This window comes from Tursiops truncatus, chromosome 14, assembly GCF_011762595.2.
Source record: "Tursiops truncatus isolate mTurTru1 chromosome 14, mTurTru1.mat.Y, whole genome shotgun sequence".
Taxonomy (NCBI): Eukaryota; Metazoa; Chordata; class Mammalia; order Artiodactyla; family Delphinidae; genus Tursiops; species Tursiops truncatus.
In genome coordinates, this window is record NC_047047.1 from 11,331,977 (window position 1) to 11,351,137 (window position 19,161).

The 19,161-nt window shown below is 40.5% G+C and overlaps 2 protein-coding genes and 1 non-coding gene across 3 annotated transcripts in view; 1 reads left to right on the forward strand and 2 right to left on the reverse strand.

The window, feature by feature from the left end:
- Positions 1 to 19,161, forward strand: part of TMEM87B (transmembrane protein 87B) — a 278,511-nt gene that overhangs the window by 236,497 nt on the left and 22,853 nt on the right. The window lies entirely within an intron of this gene.
- TRNAG-UCC (transfer RNA glycine (anticodon UCC)) lies at positions 488 to 560 on the reverse strand. The gene has a single exon. It is a non-coding gene; the product is annotated as a tRNA-Gly (tRNA).
- LOC109549290 (uncharacterized) overlaps positions 8,051 to 19,161 on the reverse strand; it is a 37,779-nt gene continuing 26,668 nt past the window's right edge. Inside the window, exons 6-8 of the mRNA XM_033838684.2 lie at positions 16,609 to 16,781; positions 13,350 to 13,467; positions 8,051 to 10,045 (exon numbers count right to left, since the gene is read on the reverse strand). Coding sequence (XP_033694575.2) covers positions 9,857 to 10,045; positions 13,350 to 13,467; positions 16,609 to 16,781 — 480 coding nt within the window. The 3' untranslated portion in view covers positions 8,051 to 9,856. The remainder of the gene's footprint in view (positions 10,046 to 13,349; positions 13,468 to 16,608; positions 16,782 to 19,161) is intronic.

Sequence of the window (19,161 nt, forward strand, 5' to 3'; positions counted from 1 at the left end):
GCAATAAATAAATAAACCTTAACCTTTTTCTGACACCACACACGAAGAGTAAGTCGAAATGGATCTTAGACCTAATTGTAAAAGCTAAAATTACATATACACTTATAGAAAAAAATAGAAAATCTTTGCAATCTTGGGATAGGCAAAGGTTTCTTAGATATAAAACAAAAAGAGTGAATTATAAAAGAAAAAATGGTAAATTTGATTTCACTAAAAATTTTAAATTTCTGCTCTTCAGGAGATATCTTTATGAACACAGACAGGCATGCCCCAGACTGGGAGAAAATACTTGCAATAAGGATTTGTATACAAGATATATAAGAAACTTTGTTATAACTCACTGGTTAATAAAAATTAACCAAAAAATATGGGCAATGAAAGAAAACGATACAAATGGCCAATAAGTACCAGAAAATGTGCTCAATATTATTATTTTATTTTTTAATTTAAATAAATATTTATTTATTCCACATGTGGCACTTGGAACTTCCCTGAATAGGGATCGAACCCATGCTCCCTGCAGTGGAAGTGCAGAGTCTTAACCACTGGACCACCAGGGAAGTCCCTTGGTGCTCAATATTATTAGTGAACAAGGAAATGCAAATTAAAACCACAGTGACATACCGTTAGACACCCTTGAGAATGACTAAATTTATAAAGACTGACAATATCAAGTGGTGGGAATATAAAATGGTACAACCACTTTTGAAAATAATTTCATAGTTTCCAATAAAAGTAAGAGTATAATTACTATCCAATGCAGCAATTCCACTCCTAGGTATTTATTCAAGAGAAATAAAAATACATGTCCACACAAAATCTCGTACGTTCATTTTTTTTCCAAAATAACAAAACCTGAAAAGAATCCAAATAGCTATGAGCATGCAAATGGATGAAGATACTATGCTATATCCATAATTGAAATACTATTCAGTGATAAAAAGTAACAAACTATTGATACACAAAGCCACATGGTTGTGCTGAATGAAAGAATTCAGACACAAAACAGTCCTTACCATATGATTCCTTTTATGTGAAGTTTTAGAGTAGTCAAAACAAATCTGTAGTTACTGAAAACAGATCAGTGGTTGCCTGGGCCCAGAGATGGGTGAAATTTTACTGTAAAGGAACACAAGGGAACTTTGGGGGATGATGGGAAATATTCTATAGTGTGACCGTGGTTACAAGGTGTATACATTTGTCAAGCGGCAGTTCAGGTCCACATCTTATTCTCCTTGGCCAGCAGCTAATTAAGGCATATTCTCATTCTTCTTCCCCCTCTTCCTTTTCCTCCTCTTCTTCCTCCTTCTCCTCCTCCTCCTCCTTTAATTTATTGAGGTATAATTGGCATGTAACATTAAATTACTTACAGTTGTACGATGTATTGATTTGATATTTGTAAGAATTGAAAAATGATCACCACAATAAGTCTAGTTAAGGCACATTCTTCTTGTCACAAAAGGCAAGAGCACAGAAGGATGAACCCAACTATATAAGCACATTTCAACTAACACATCATATCAACAACATTCCATTGCTGAGACAAGTTCCGTGGCCAAAACTAACATCTTAATCTGGGGAAATACACTCTGTCCACAGTGGGAAGGGGAGTGGGGTGAGAAATTGCTGAATAATAGTCTAAACTATCAGAACACTTGAATCAATTCTCTGTATCAAACATTCATACTCATTCAACAAATATTTATTTATCAGCTTCTCTGCCAATTCTAGGCTCATTTGTGAACAAAAAGACCTGGTCCTCAGGGAGTTTCTATCCTACGTTTCTCAAATGAAAAATGTATGTGAAATCCAGCCTACAAAATGGATGAAAGCAGAGACATCCTGGCTCAAGTTGGGGTGGGGTGCTGGATCCCACACTTGAATCACCCCAAAGGAGCAAGTCCCCCACAGGGCAACCAGTTCTCATAAAGCATAGCGAATACCTCGCCACTCGTTGGCTTAAAAGCCCACAGGGACTTTGCTTACCTGTACGACGGGTCCAAACTCCTTGGCTTTGCAATCGAGGCTCCTTTTCCAAGTGCCTTCCAGACTCTGGCTGTCACACCCCTAGATCCACAGATCCAGACCCAGTTGGTTCTGCAGAGAACTAATCGGTCTCTCTATGTGCTCCCATAGTATCAATCACATTCCATTCTAATGAGCTACAAATTTGTCTTCTCAGGTGCACTGTGAACTATCTTCCCATTTGCTTCCATCTCCCCAGGACCTCACACAGTGTCTGTTCCTCAGCAGGAGCTCGTTGAATATTCACTATGGTGTAGGACAGACCGGGGTTCCAAATCAGAGGCCACAGGTGCACACTCCCAGGTCCCACAGCCTTTTCAAAAATCTACATTGGATAGGGTACACAGTATTGTATAGAGTACACAGAAGGGTCTTGCCTCAGAAGGAATTATTTCACCTTAGACTGAACTCTACTCTCATCCCACTTAACAAATCTTAGAAGCAAGACAGAAAATATTAAACTGCTTCCAAGTAACTTAACTGTCTCCCAGAACAAATTCAAGAATATTTATAGGAACACAGAAATAGCCAGCACCCAAAAAGGCAAAATCACAATGTATGGCACACAGTAAAAAAAATCACCAGGCATGCAAAGAAGCAGGAAATACTGCCCATAATGAGGAGAAAAATGAATCTATTGAAAGCAACCCAGAAGGGGCACAGATGTAAGAATTTGTAGAGAAAAAGACATTAAAAGAATTATTAGAATGGTATCCCACATGTTCGTAAGTTAAGTAAAAGCTTAGGAAATATTTAAAAAATCAAATTTTAGAGCAAATAATATTGCCAGGAATGAAGAGATTAATTTATTAATGATAAAAGAGTTAATTCATCCAAGTGATATAAATGTTTATGCACCTAATAACAGAGCTTTAAAATAAATGAAGCAACTCTGATAGAACTATAAAACACGCAAATTCACAATTACATTTGCAAATTTCAATATCCTACTCTTAAAACTGATAGAACAAGTAGAAGGAAAATCAGTAAGGACATCAAATACTTGAGCAACAGTGTCAGTCAACTTGACCTAATTGGTTTTTATAGAGTACTCCAACTAACAACAGCAGAATGCACTTTCTTTTCTAGTGTACATGGAACATTTATCAAGATAGACTATAACCCAGGCCATAAAACAAGGCTCAATAAATTTAAAAGGATTCAAGTACTACAAGGTATGTTTTTTGACCACAAAGGAATTAAATCAGAAGTCAAAACAGAAAATCTCTGGAAATTCCCCCAAATATTTTGAAACTAAATAGCACAGCTCCAAGTAATCCATGGGTCAACAAATAATTTAAAAAGGAAATTAGAATGTATAATGAGAAATAAAAAAATATCAAAATTGGTGGGATGAAGCAAAAATAGGGCTTAGAAATGTACAGCAGTAAATGCCCATATTAGAAAAGAAGAATGCCACAAAACAAAGACCTTACCATCAACATTCAGAAACTTGAAAAAGAAGAGAGAATTAAACCAAAAGTTATCAGAAGAAAATAAATGTTAAAGATAAGAGAAGGAATTCATGAAATAGAAAACATAAATCTAAGACAAAGTCAGCAAAACCAAGAGCTGGTTATATAAAAAAATAAATAAAATCGAGATGAGAAATCTCTACAGAGGCTTATTAGGAAAAAAAGAGTAAAGACAAATCACCAATATCAGGAATGAGAGAAGTGACATAAATACAGATCCTATAGATAGTAAAAGAATAATAATATATTATGAATAACTTTATGCCAATAAATTTGACCTTAAAAGAAATAAACAATTCCGTTAACTCCACAGACTACCAGTATTCACCTTGAATATCCTATACCTATTTAAAAATAATATTTTAATTAAGATCTTCCCATAAAGAAAACACCAGGCCCATAAAGTATCACTGATGAATTTTATCAAGCATTTAAAAAAGAAATAACACCAATTCTCTGCTAGAAAATAGAAGGGAACACCTCCCAAATCATTATACGGGGCCAGTATTACACTAATACCAAAACCAAAGACAGTACAAAGAAACAAACAAAAACTACAGTCCAATGTTCCTCATGAGCACAAACACAAAAATCCTCAACAAAAACATACTAGCAGATAGAATCTAACGATACATCAAAAGAATAATATGTCATGACCATGTGGTGTTTATCCTTGGAATGCAAGGTTGTTTCAACATTTGAAAGTTGACTGATGTAATCTAGCATATTAACAAACAAAAACAAAACAAAAATTAAAACCCCCACGTAGTTATATTAATTAATGCAATGCATTAAAAGTATTTACAATATTCAACATCCACTCGTGATAAAAATTCTCACATATAACAATAGAAAGGAACTTTCTTAACCTGATATAGGACATTCACCAAAAAGGCCTACAGCTAGCAATATAGTTAATGGTGAAAGACTGAATGCTTTCCCCCTAACAAGGCAAGAATGTCCACTCTCACTCCTTCTCTTCAACATTATATTGGAAGTTCTAGCCGGCACAATAAGACAAGGAAAAGAAATAAAAGACAGACTGATTAAAAAGGAAGAAGTAAACTTTACAGTAATGACAGTTATATCTACATAGAAAATCCTAAGGAATCTACAAAAAGCTCCTAGAAGCAATAAGTGAGTTTAGGAAGGTAGCAGGATACAAGGTTAACATTTTTAAAAATCAGTTGTATTTCTGTATATTAGTAATAAAATTTGGAAACAAAAATTTTTTAAATGGTACCATTTACAACAATTCTATAAAATGAAATATTGAGGTTTAATATATAAAATATGCACGGAACCTTATGCTAAAAACTACAAAATGCTGGAGTGATACACTGTGCTCATGGATTGTAAGTCTCAACATAGTTAAGATGTCAGTTTTCTCCAAACTGATCTATAGATTTAATGTAATTCCAATCAAAACCCCAGCATAATTTTCTGGAGATAACAGACAAGCTGATTCTAGAATCAGCTTGTATATGAAAGGCCAAAAAATTAGAATAACCAAAATCATTTTGCAAAGGACAAAGTTGGGGGACTTAAACTACTGGATTGTAAAGCTTGCAATAAGACTACAAGAATGAAGACAGTGTGATATTCATGAAAGAATAGACATACAAATTAATGGAAAAGAATAGAGATTTTAGAAACAGACTTGCACAAACATGGTCAGTTGGTTTTTGTCAGTGGTGCAAACACAATTTGATGCAAAAAGATAGTCATTTAAAGTTATAGTGTTGGAACAATGGGACATTCATATACAAAAAAAAGAAACCCAAATGAACAAATCTTGACCTCTGCCTCACACTTCAAACAAAAATTAATTCAAAATGTGTTATATATCTAAATGTAAAATGTAAAACTCTCAGTCTTTTAGAAGAAAACATAGAGAATTTTGTGACCTAAGTTTGGCAAAGAGTTCTTAGCACACAAAAAGCATAATCCATATACCCCCCCAAAAATTGATAAATTGTACTTAAAAATTAAAAGACATTGTTAAATAAATGAAAAGACAAGTTACAGACTGGAAGAAAATATTTGCAATCACATACTGAACAAAAGAACTTGTATCTAGGATATGAAAAGAACTCTCGAAATTCAACAATAAGGAAAAAAAACAGAAAAAAAGAATAGGCAGCAGATTTGAAAAGATGCTTCAGCAAGGAAGATGTGTAGATAGCAAATAAGTACATGAGAAGATGTCAACATCATAAGTCTTTAGGGAAACGCAAATTAAAACCACAGTGAAATACCACTGCTCACCTATTACAAGGCTAAGATGAAAAAGAATGACCATACCAAGTATTGGAGAGGAAGTGGAGGAACTGGAACTCTCACACATAGCTGGTAGGGATGTTAAACACTATAGACATTCTGAAAAAAAAATTGGCAGTTTCCTTAAAAATGTAAACATTCACTTACACTACCACCCAGCCATTCCGCTACTAGAAATGTTCCTGAAGCAATGAAAGCATTTGTGTGTACAAGGACTTACATAAGATGTTCATAGCAGATATTTTTCTTACAGCCCCAAACTGCAAGCAACACAAATGTCCATCAACAGGCGAGTGGATAAACAAATTGTCCTATATCCATATAATGGAATACTACTAGGCAATGAAAAAGAATGAATCTTGATATACATAGTAACATGGATATCTCAAAATAATTATGCTGAATGAAAGAAGCTAGAGGGGTAAAAGAACACCTACTGTATGATTCCATTTTTACACAAATCCTAGGTAATGCAAACTAATCTTTTTAATTGAAGTGTAATTGATTTACAATATTATATTAGTTTCAGATGTACAACGGAGTGATTCAATTTTTTATACATTACAAAATGATTACCACAGTAAGTCTAGTGTCCATCTGTCACCATACAAAGTTATCACAATATTATTGACTATATCCCTTATTGTGCACATTAAATCTTGTGATTTATTTATTTTACAACTGGAATTTGTACCTCTTAATTCTCCTCACCTGTTTCACTCATCCCCTCACCCCTTCCCTCTGGCAACCACCCTTTTGTTCTCTGTATCTATGAGGCTATTTTCATTTTGTTTATTTGTTTTGTTTTTTAGATTCCACATATAAGTGAAATCATGTGGTGTTTGCCTTTCTCTGTCATACTTATATCCCTTATCATAATACCCTCTGAGTCCATCCATGTTGTTGCAAATGGCAAGATTTCGTTCTTCTTTTATGGCTGAGTAATACTCCATTGTGTATGTATATTTTATCCATTCATTTGTTGATGGACACTTGGGTTGCTTCCATATCTTGCCTATTATAAATAGTACTGCAGTGAACATAGGGCTGCATATAGCTTTTCAAATTAGTGTTTTTGTTTTCTTTGGAAAAATACCCAGAATTGGAATTTCTGGACGTATGCTAGTTCTATTTTTAATTTTTTGAGGAACCTCCATACTGTTTTCCATAGTGGCTGCACCGATTTACATTCCCACCAACAGTGCACGAGGGTTCCCTTTTCTCCACATCCTCACCAACACTTATTTGTTGTCTTTTGATAATAGCCATTCTGACAGGTGTGAGGTGATATATATCCTTGTGGTTTTGATTTGCATTTGCCTGACAGTTAGTGATGTTGAGCATCTTCTCATGTGCCTGTTGGCTATCTGTATGTCTTCTTTGGAAAAATGTCTGTTCAGGTCCTCTGCCCTTTTTTTTTTTTTTTCTGCGGTATGCGGGCCTCTCACTGTCGTGGCCTCTCCTGTCGTGGAGCACAGGCTCCAGACGCGCAGGCTCAGCGGCCATGGCTCACGGGCCCAGCCACTCCGCGGCATGTGGGATCCTCCCAGACCGGGGTACAAACCCGTGTCCCCTGCATTGGCAGGTGGACTCTCAACCACTGCGCCACCAGGGAAGTCCCCCTCTGCCCATTTTTAAATTTGTTTTTTGATTTGTTTTTTTCTTTCATATTGAGTTGTATATGCTCTTTGTATATTTTGGATATTAGCCCTTTATCAGATATATCATTGTTAGTGTATAGAAATGCAGCAGATTTCTGTTATATTAATTTTGTATTGTGCAAGTTACGGAATTCATGTATTGGTTCTAATCGTTTTTTAGTGGTATCTGTGGGATTTTCTATATATCGTATCATGTTATCTGCAAGCAGTGACAATTTTACTTCTTCCTTTCCAATTTAGATAAAAGGAATTTCTTTCTCTTGTCTGATTTGCTGTGACTAAGACTTCCAATACTATGTTGAATAAAAGTGGTGAGAATAGGCATCCCTGTCTTGTTCCTGCTCTTAGAGGAAATGTTTTCAGCTTTTCACCATTGAGTATGATGTTAGCTGTGTGAAATAAAATTCATATTTTATGACAAGTCAAGAAAAATTTAAACATCAAAAATTTTCTCTGCACTTTGGCCTCCTCTCTCCTCTCTGCTGTGCTTTGTGCACCTGCATTATATTACATTTTCCAATCAGCAGAATATCTGCTCCACCATAAAGAGCAACATTCTCCCAGCACCAACAAGGCAACTTAAAAGATAACATTCCTTCTTAATCTTGTAAGGGACCACGATGAACCATGACCCACTATTCACTACATTGTATAAACTGTCAACAATACGTTATTTATGTACAGCCTCTGTCTTAAAAACTTACATAACTGTGCTTTGACCTCTAATGGGCAGAACAGTTCTCAGAACTTTCCTTGAGGCTGTTCCCAGGTAACAATCCTCAATTTGGCTCAAATAAAATCTTCCATTTCTTTCTTAGATTGACTGATTAATTTTTCAATGACAGCCATGTGCTTGTCATATATGGCCTTTATTATGTTGAGGTATGTTCCCTCTATGCACACTTCATTGAGAGTTTTTATCATAAATGGATGTTGAGTTTTGTCAGAAGCTTTTTCTGCATCTGTTGAGATGATCATATGATTTTTATTCTAATTGTTAACGTGGTGTATAACATTGATTGATTTGCAGATAACTAATCAAACTAATTTTTTTTTCTTAAAACGGGTTAGGTTGACAAATTTTATTTATTTTTAAAATATTTATTTATTTATTTGGCTGCGCCAGGTCTTAGTTGTGGCACGTGGGATCTTGGTTCCTGCGTGCGGGATATTTGTTGCGGTATGCAAGATCTCTTAGTTGTGGCATGCGAGATTTAGTTCCCTGACCAGGGATCGAACCCGGGCCCCCTGTATTGGGAGCACAGAGTCTTAACCACTGGACCACCAGGGAAGTCCCTCAAATTAATCATTAAGTGACAAAGCAGATCAGTCATTCCAGGGACCCCGGAGGGGAGTGAGGACACTTTTGGGGTGATGCATATATTCATTATCCCAATTGTAGTGATGATTTAATGGGTGTATACAAGGCAAAACATCACATTGTATTCTGTTTTTTTTTTTTTTTTAAAGTGGAAAGAAATCCCTATCTTTATTTACTGTAAATCTGAACCACAATCCCACTGGGTTGTGGGAAATTCTGCCTCATCTAGTGTCAGCCCTCCTCCCTATGGGCTGTACCAGAATATAAGAGGGTGGCACGATGTCCCCCAAACAAGCAAGGCCCCAGCCCCCAGGGCATCCCTGCTCCGAGACCACGTACCCAGTCCCTGTCTACATTCCCCTCCTCCAGACGCAGTTCTCCACTTTTGGCCCATGCAGTTCAACCCGAGGTGAAGGTCACTGGTCTCCTCATTCCTTTACCAAATAGGTTTTGTGAAAGATCCTGAGAACTGAAAAATTTCCACTGACTCTCCAAGACCTTAATGCCCAACTGTTCCTCTCCATCCCAGATGCTAAACCCAAATTCACCAAATCACAACTCAGGACCTTCAGACTTGCAGCTCCTGCACTGTATCCCCAAGTAGCACATCTTCAGTTTCCTCACACCTTGAAAATTTGAACAGTGCCAAGTTACTCAAGCAAGGTGAACTCTGACTGACTACCAATCTAATCCATAAATCTTTCAGTTCCTGGATCCCTGTAGAACGTGCTGGGACTGTTTTCACATTGCAACATCTTAATATAGGCTTAAGCTAATAGGGCTTGGGTGTTTTTTACCCCATCCTTGCCCAGTCTATGTGTGATGTTCCTTCTAAACCCAGAAAGCTAAGTATCCTTCCCAGGAAGATAGCAGTCTCACCAGGGGCCCAGAGCTGTCCCCTTGACTGGGAATACTGTCGGGATAGCTCTGTTCAAGGCCCAGCCCTGGCTGCCCTGCACCCACCCAACCCACCGTATCCCCCTGTGTCCCCACAGGCTGATTCGGCCTAAAAGGCACATTCCATGGGCTCCCAGAGTCTCAGGGCCAGTGCACACATCAACAGAGAGTCTGACTAGGAGAATATTGCTCAGCTTTTATAAGGCTTCTTGAACCAGGGCCACGAGTGTCGGGGGCCCTTTAGTGCTTGTTTTTCGCAGGCCCAGCTCATCACAGTCGAGGTCTGAGGTTTCTTGAAGTCTGTGCCTTCGCAGTTTTCTTCTCCACTGCATGCAGAAGGCAGCAACTTCCAGTTCCTCCGGATCTGGGGAAGGCTGTCTCAAACCCTGGAGGAGAGAGAGATGATTAAGTACTAGGAGGCGCTGTGCACTCTCTCCCAGTGTCAGCTCATTGGAGCTCCTAGGGGATTCTCCTGAGTGATGCTGGGACTGGTTTTCTGATATTTTAGCCCTAAATTGAATAGAGAGCAAGGAATCGTGTTTGGAGAGGTCCTCTGAATTGGAGCCCACTCATTCTTAAAGGACAAGCACAACAGGACAAAGGATCTTGTCTATCACGATAGAATGTTCTGGGACTGTAGTTAATTAAAAAAAAAAAATCTCTCTCTAACCCAAATTCTGCCTCCTAGATCTTGCTTTATTCATTTTGCTTTATGCAAACTATCCATGGGTCTTTAGCCAGCGGCCTAAGCAGAGCCAGGACACAGGTGTACACAGCAAGCACTCAGCCTGGCCCTCAGGTTCTCCTGCACTCAGATGGCCTGGGCATTGGGACCTGGGGACTGGCCCTGCCCTGGGTGGTGCTGCAGGATCTGCGGGAGGCTGTGGCTGTGGCCACGCTGGCGTGCTGGCGGGAGAGATGCTCACTGATCCATAGGGCCAGTCCTGAGCTTTTCTCTCAGCCTTCTTTATATTCAAGAAATTCTGGGACTTGTAGTTCAGGTATGCACATTTTCCAAATGCTTTTCACTGGGTGTGTCTATTTTATGTACTCTTTGAATTTAATCGGTACAAAGTTTCTTTAAACTTGAAATGAAAATTCCCGTTCTATTTATTTAGTGCCTCCATGCACTTGCCCACTATTCTAGGTCTCTGGCTTCATGAAGTGTACATTCTAATAACAGAGCCAGACAAACACATAAAAGTGAGGAAAGAAGCAGACAACTACAAAATGTGATAAGTGCTACGAAGGAACCATACAAGGTACTAAAGCAGGGGACACTTGGTGCGATTTCATTTAGATATAGTGGGGAGTATTTCATCCCTTTTGAGGAGGTGGAATTTAAGTTTGGGCCTAAAAGATAAGAAGGAGACAGACATGAGACAATTTGGTAGAAGTGGAGGGGCAGAAATGCATCTCACACAGGTAGAATAGCACATGTGAAGGCCCTGGCAGGGTATTCTTTTGGGAACCCAAATATTTCCCATTTCCTGCCTTCACTTAGGACATAGAAAGCTGGAAAGGGAGTTGCTCCCACCCTAACAACAAGAAAAAGTCAGATAATCCACAAAATCATAACTTTTCTTGAACTTATTAGAGAGTGAGGTTGAAGGGCAACTCACTGGACTGAAATCTAAGAAAAGACAGCCACTTTCAGGGAGAGGCAGGGGCCCAGCACTGGCTTCCTTAGGATAGAGCATGGGAGGAAGATGAGACTATCATATACCTGATCAGAAGATTTTAGCTAAAATTCTTAACAAATTGCTGTGGCCAATTGTAGATGAGTGTGAGTGTATAGGACCCATGAGAGCCACAACTAAGAAAAATCCACACCTGTTCACAGGCTTTCTCCAGGACCTCTCCTGGCGCTCATGACAAAGATTTGGGACAGGGCAGGAGGTTGGGACTGTCTCCCTTGTGGAGCAGGCTTTGGGAAGAGGAGCAGCCATCACTGCAACAAAGGCACAGATCTCCGCCCACATCTGCCTCTTCATGGCACAAAAGCTCAAGTCACTGAAGGAAGGACAGCAAATCCTGTCATCCCCAGGGCACAGGTCAAGACCACTGCAAGCGGAGAAAGAAAACAGAATACAGCCCTCTACCTCGGGGGAAGAAGCAGAAAACCATCCTGAATTCATAACTGTTAAAAGTCTCCTATTGGGCTTCCCTGGTGGCGCAGTGGTTGAGAGTCCGCCTGCCGATGCAGGGGACACGGGTTCGTGCCCCGGTCCGGGAAGATCCCACATGCCGCGGAGCGGCTGGGCCCGTGAGCCATGGACGCTGAGCCTGTGCGTCCGGAGCCTGTGCTCCGCAACGGGAGAGGCCACAACGAAAGTCTCCTATTGCTGAGGGAGGAACAGGGCCTGCCTACAATTGAGGCTGAGTGAGAACAACAATGAACACTACCACCTCCTCTCCAGACCAGCAATCATCGAGTCACAAGTAACAAGTAGGCTATGGAGAGGCAAGAACATTGAGAGAGAACACCCCTGAGGTGCACACTCACAAGGAAAGCCTCAAGCTGACAGTGGAACAGGAACATTGATGAAAACCCTCTGGTAACCCAGACCCCACACTGAACACAAAGTAATGCTAGAACATTTGAATCCAGTGGTTACCCAAGGATGACTGTAACAATGCCACCCAAACTCAGCTCAACTCCTGACTATATTGACTCACACCCCCACCTCCCATCACACACACACACTAAAGGCCTAGAAGAAGAGGTGGGCCCATTTTCAGGCATACATAGTATTCATTTAGTCTCTGCCAGTCTATGCATAATGTCAAGTTTTCAATGGAAAATTAAAAGACACACAAAGAAGAAGAAGGATCTGCTGTCAAGAGACAAAGCAATCAAAAAACCCAAACTCATGGGACTTCCCTGGTGGTGCAGTGGTTAAGAATCCGCCTGCCAATGCAGGGGACACAGGTTCCAGCCCTGGTCTGGGAAGATCCCACATGCCGCGGAGCAGCTAAGCCCATGCGCTACAACTACTGAGCCTGCGCTCTAGAGCCCGCGAGCCACAACTACTGAGCCCACGTGCCACAACTACTGAAGCCCGTGCACCTAGAGCCTGTGCTCCGCAACAAGAGAAGCCACTGCAGTGAGAAGCCCGCGTACTGCAACAAAGAGTAGCCCCCACTCACCACAACTAGAGAAAGCCCGCACGCAGCAACAAAGACACAATGCAGCCAAAAATAAAATAATTTAAAAAAAAAAAAAGAAACCCAAACTCAGATATGAGGCACATGTTGAAACCATCAGATAGGAAGTTAAAAATAACTATGATTTATATATTAGTGACTTTAGTGGAAAAAGTAGACAAAATGCATGAACAGATGGTGAGTTTTAGCAGAGAGACAAAAACTATGAGAAATAAACAGAGATGCTAAAAATAAGAAAAAATGTGGTAACAGATTGAAGAATGCTTTGACAGGCTCATCATCAGATTGGACACAGCTGAAGAAAGAATCAGTGGAACTGAAGGTAGGTTGATAGAAATTAACCAAACTAAAATGCACAAGAAATCAGGTGACAGGTTTGGGTAAGAAATGCAGTTGAATTTAATAGCTAAGAAGCAGGTAGAGTTGCCTCATGAATGTCTGCAATGTTGCTCTCAGCCTGTGACCTGAGTCATGGTCCTGTGCATGTCTGTGCCAGTGTCCACCCTTGGGATTAGCACTTACCCGGAGACTGGCGGCTTCTGCAGCCCTCACAGTCTTAGAGGCAGCACGGAGGAGCCGCTGTGCATTTTCCACCAGGAGCTCTTCAGAGGACTTGCTTCTTGCCAAGGAGGCCTTTACTCTTGGGAGTTGACAGGAGGAAAGCAGTTAACATTATACCAGGTAAGAGGCATAATCTCAAATAAACAAATACCAGATGGTTTTACAATGTGAGCCTCTTCCAGAAAGCTGGGATGCCTTTGTAGGGACTATTCAGAGAAAGAAAGTTCTTAAGGTATAATTTAACATTTTAACATAAAATTTATATTTTGATACTAAGAAAGTATGACTCATATAGAATCTATAAATTAACAAGAAGTATGTTTTTAAAAAATTTTTATTGAAGTATAGTTGATGCGCAATATTATATGTTACATGTGTACAATATACTGATTTACAGTTTTTAAAGTTTATACTCCATTTATAGTTATTATAAAATATTGGTTATATTCCCCATGTTGCACAATATATCCTTGCAGCTCATTTTATACATGATAGTTTGTACCTCTTAATCCCCTACCTTTATATTGCCTCTCCCCACTACCCTCTCCCCACTGGTAACCATTATTTTGTTCTGTATATCTGTGAGTCTGCTAAGAAGTATTTTTAATGAAAATAACTGAAGAGACCTAGCAGAATAAATGCCAACATCCATACCTAATGAAAGGGAACAAGAAATTTTGTCTAGAATTGCATTCAGGACTTAAAGTAAAAGTTCTAATCAAAGATCAGACTGCTATTTCTTAATTGAATCACACACCTCAATGATACTTGCTTTAAACTGAGTGTAACTGAATTTAGTGAGACAAGTTGTTTTTCACCAATGAAAATGAAGATGCTATACATAAAATAGATAAACAACAAGGACCTACTGTATAACACAGGGAACTGTGTTGGATATCTTGTGATAACCTATAGTGGAAAAGAATATGAAAAGGAATAGATAGATAGGACTTCCCTGGTGGCACAGTGGTTAAGAATCCGCCTGCCAATGCAGGGGACATACATTCAATCCCTGGTCTGGGAAGATCCCATATGCTGCAGAGCAGCTAAGCCTGTGCACCACAACTACTGAGCCTGTGCTCTAAGCCTGCGTGCCACAACTACTGAAGCCTGCACGCCTAGAGCCCATGCTCTGCAACAAGAGAAGCCACTGCAATGAGAAGCCCGCGCACCGCAACAAAGAGTAGCCCCCGCTCGTCGCAACTAGAGAAAGCCCGTGCGCAGCAACGAAGACCCAAAGCAGCCAAAAATAAATAAATTGATTTAAAATAAAAAAGAATAGATAGATTGATTGATTTAGATAAAACTGAATCACTTTGCTGTACACCCGAAACTAACACAACATTGTAAATCAACTATACTTCAATAAAAATTAAAATTAAAAAGAAAATGAAGATGCTGTGAAACTTAAGTGACTAACTTTGGTAAAATCTCAGGACTTCCAGATCCTTTAGAGAACTGGGAACTTGATAAATGTACCTGTATTAATCATGCCTTTTTATTTTCTGTGTTTCTGATGCACTATCTTAGGGCCATCTGATGTTGGAAAGACTGCCCCTCCCAGGGTTAGCCAATTCTTAGAGTAAACCACTTGCCTGCAAGTGCACTTATACATGCAAACCAACCAATCCGAAGTTCACACCCCCAACCTTCTCCTTTATAGCGCTCTTATACTCTGGGCCACTATTCCCCTGCCCTAATCACCCCAGGGCCAGGTGCCAGACAGCTAGAGATAATCTCTATACTCCAGAGCCCAAATTCAAATTAACCAGTCCTAAAGCTGTTTAGCCTATTTCCCCTGACTTGTCCATTCCTTCCCACGAAAACACAGTAAAGGATTTGTCCATGCTTTCCCCTCACTCCTTCTGCTTTTTGACTGACCCTGGTGCTTCCCTATGTGGTCCTACTGACATGGTTCCTGTTTCTAAGGGTCCGTGAGGGATTGTCTTCCTTGTTTTCTTCCTTCTTCCTTGTCACATCCATGTTTGCATGTCCTACTATACCTGATTTAAACAAATCCAGAGTACCCTTACAGCAATACCCATATTTGAAATGCTAAAATTAATTACAGTTCCTGTATCTTAAGTAGAAAAAATCTGGTAGCTAATTGTGACATGATTTTGTGCCTGAAATATTATTTCCTAGAGAACAGTAACCAGGCTTTGTGTTTAGTTTAAAAACAATTTATATACCCTGGTCTTGGCGATGTTATTTTTATGCCTCACAATAATTGATAATAGTCTTAACTACCAAGCTTTCCCATAATATATTACTAATAAACGTTTGTTACTGATGAATATGCCACTGCAGGTATTAAGGGACTTGGGTGGAAATGAAACCATCCTATACTTCTATTCTGGTGTTCTATATTATCAACGTGAAAACTGTTATATGGAGACAATGACCAAAAACTGTTCAACTCCAGCACAAGGCTTATGTTAAGGTTAATTCATGGGGCACATTAAATGAATTAATCTTAACATAAGCCTTGTGCTGGCATAGTTTTTCTTAGGCAAATGACATTTAAAATGCTTTCACTTTGCAATTAGTGTATTTTTAGAGATAACCAGCTTGTTTGTTAGATATGATTCGTATAAAAACAAATAGAGAGCTAATGGTGAAAACGTAAACACGATTGTAAAGTAGAGATCAGTCATCTGTGCTTGTATAGTAACCCTGAAGTGTTGTGAGCCCAGCAGCACCACTGGAGTCACTGTTATGAAGGGAGGAGGGACCGATGTTGAAGGAGAGCCTCAGTTCTGATGTATTTGATTCTTAATCCTTATGGGGACTCAAGGACTCCGTGCTTCCACTGTGGGGGGCACAGGGTCGATCCCTGGTCGGGGAACTAAGATCCCACCTGCCATGCAACACCGCCAAAAAAATAGAAAAAAATTAAAAAAAAATCCTTATGGTTACTTTATCCTCACACCTACTCAGGAACTAGTTTTCCATGTTAAATATTTTTTCTTTCTTAAGTATATTATCAGATATGTTTGTGATACAGTGAGAAATGACAGTAGCCTAAATGTGTTTTTTGTGCTCTGTAATTATACTCTATATTTTTAACATTTGATATTCCTCAAATAAATGTAGATTCTTGGAGGATAAAAAACATTAAAAGGAGTATACAAAAGAAGGAATTATATTCCCCCTTCCAAGCCCTCCCTTTGGGTCTCGAGAAAGAAGACAGCAACTTCCCTTCAAAGGCATTTCCTACCTGGAGATGATGCGGAGCTGGCTGCTCATTGTCTGAATCTGCTCTACCATGTACAGAAGCTCCTGGGAACATCTTTGGTCTACACAGTTCTTAGCAATGATGCGGATAAGTCTGGCGAAGTTTTGTCCGGAAGTCGCAATTTTCCTGGCAGAGGTAATGAGCTGTTCTTTGGTCTATACCAAAAGAAATGAAAGAGTTGGCAGTAGGTGAACCACGCCTCCGCAAGTTTTCCCTAAGAAATCGGCAGCAAATGGTAAACATCCCAAACTTGCTCGGTACAACTTATTTCAGCCCCGGAATGAACATATTGTGGCTTGGTCTAAAACTGTGATGTCCCGAACCTCCTCCAGAGGCTTCAAGACCAGACACTCTAGGTTAACAAGAAGCTTATTCTCTTTAAAACCACAGAATGAGGTGGTCCAGGCCCATCTGTCCGTGGGGACTGCTGAAGGGAAGGTGGCCCAGCCTCCTGGTCTTGGGCTAGATGTTCTGCACAGGAGCTGTGGCCTGCAGTGGCTCAGAGAGAGTTTTCAGCAGCCCCGGGGCAGAGATAAGGCCCCTAAGAAGGGCCAGGTGTGAGGAACGTGCAGGTTGAAGGAGGTCTTGGCTTGACCAAACGGTCAAAGGCCTATAGCCACATGTAGAGCTTCCCAGTTGGGAACTGATAATTAATGGGTTGGTGACAGAAGCCTTTTCCTAACCAGGTCTGAAAAGGCTTCAGAGTACAAGGAAAGGAGACCGCCCTGGCTTTTGTTGTGGTCAGAGAATGGGGCCAGGGTGGGAGTTTCCACTCAACAGTCAGGGCTTGTGTGGTTTGAGCTTCCCACTAGCACCAAAGGAGACCGTGCCTGGACCTTTTGGCTTGCCCAGATGTGTAGCACAAGGGGAAGAAGGAGGAGTGGTCGGGGCTTGAAAGCTGTCAGCAAACATTAAAAATGGAGTCAGACTATTTATTGTACCTGCCCTGTTGAGGGGCCTCTAAATTCCATGAGGATGGACATTAACTTAAGGGACAGAACTTAATTTTGTCTGCCCCATACTTTTCGTAATGGCCAGCCCTGGTGGGGAGCCACTTCTGGGTCCCTCTCCTGCATGTATCATGCTGTCTCAGCTTCTCCTGTAAGGAAGAAAACAATCCTAAAAAACCTATGTTAGAGGCTTAGTTTATTAGAGGTATTTGCAATTCCAGATAAGAAAGGAGTGGGTACAGATGTGTCCAGTGCCTAATTCAAGCAATTCCAAGCTCCACAGCAGACCAGTCCGAGAAAGCTCCCTTTCAAATGGGACAGCCTTTTTGAAACACAGAACTCAAGCAGCCAGTCCTAAATTAGCCAAATCTGTGCCAGGTCATTTGACACTCTGTTGCTCCTTCTTTTTAAAAAACTGACGTTGCGGGCTTCCCTGGTGGCGCAGTGGTTGAGAGTCCGCCTGCCGATGTAGGGGACACGGGTTCGTGCCCCGGTCCGGGAAGATCCCACATGCCGCGGGGTGGCTGGGCCCGTGAGCCACGGCCACTGAGTCTGCGCGTCCGGAGCCTGTGCTCCGCAATGGGAGAGGCCACAACAGTGAGAGGCCCGCGTACCGCAAAAAACCCCAAAAAACTGATGTTGCAACCCCAAACCAAGCCCCATCCCAAACATCCAAGGCAGCACACTTCTTTATGATGTCCCAGGAGAAGACGTGAGTCCTCACACCCTCGAGAATTTGCTTTTGCTTTATGATATGCCACCCTAGTTAGCAAATGAGTCCTAAAATATGTACTTTACTTCTCTTTGGATAAGGCTTGGGTTTAGGCAAGCTCTGCATCTGTCAGCTCTCTCCCTGTACCAAATGTGGGTTTGATGACCTGATTTCAGAATTACTGGTCTTTAGGATAAGAATGAAAAGGAATACTAAAGAAATAGGAGAGAGGAGTGTGAGAGAACCCCTCTTTTTTCCTGTGGGTATTTTATTTTGTACACATTACTGCGACAGTTTCCCTGACCTAGATAATGACGCGAGGAATGGCTATCGTTCTCTGCTGGCACACAGACAGTGCTGATGAAGGTCGTGATGCTGGAAAGTCTTTAGTAAGAACATCTCCATGTGTGAAGGGGGAGGGCTCCACTGAGGAGGTCAAGCTGGAATATTCCAGAACTCATAACCTAGGTCTCAAAGGTGCCAGAGGAAACTCAAACCACATGAGAATAATCTTTTGTAGATCTCTGCCAGGAAAGGAGATGCTTACCTTTTCTGCCTCTCCAAGGGAAACCTTCATCCACTCTCCCCATCTTCCTCCCTGCTTCCTCCAATTCTGCCCCCAGCCTCAGGGCTGAAGAGTTGCTAATACGGTTGACTCAAGATTACTGCTCTGCCCCCATGCCTGTGCTGCCTGTTACCCCCCAACCAGCCATTTTAAACTCTTTTCTCTGTTTTACTCAAGAGCACCAGGGACTTTGGTTGTTAAAATCTGATTGGTATTAAGGTCGAGATTTGGAGGTTTCGGGGGGAAATTCTGCATAGTCACTGCATTTTACCAGGCACTAGCCTCACTGTTAAAAACCACCATTTGCT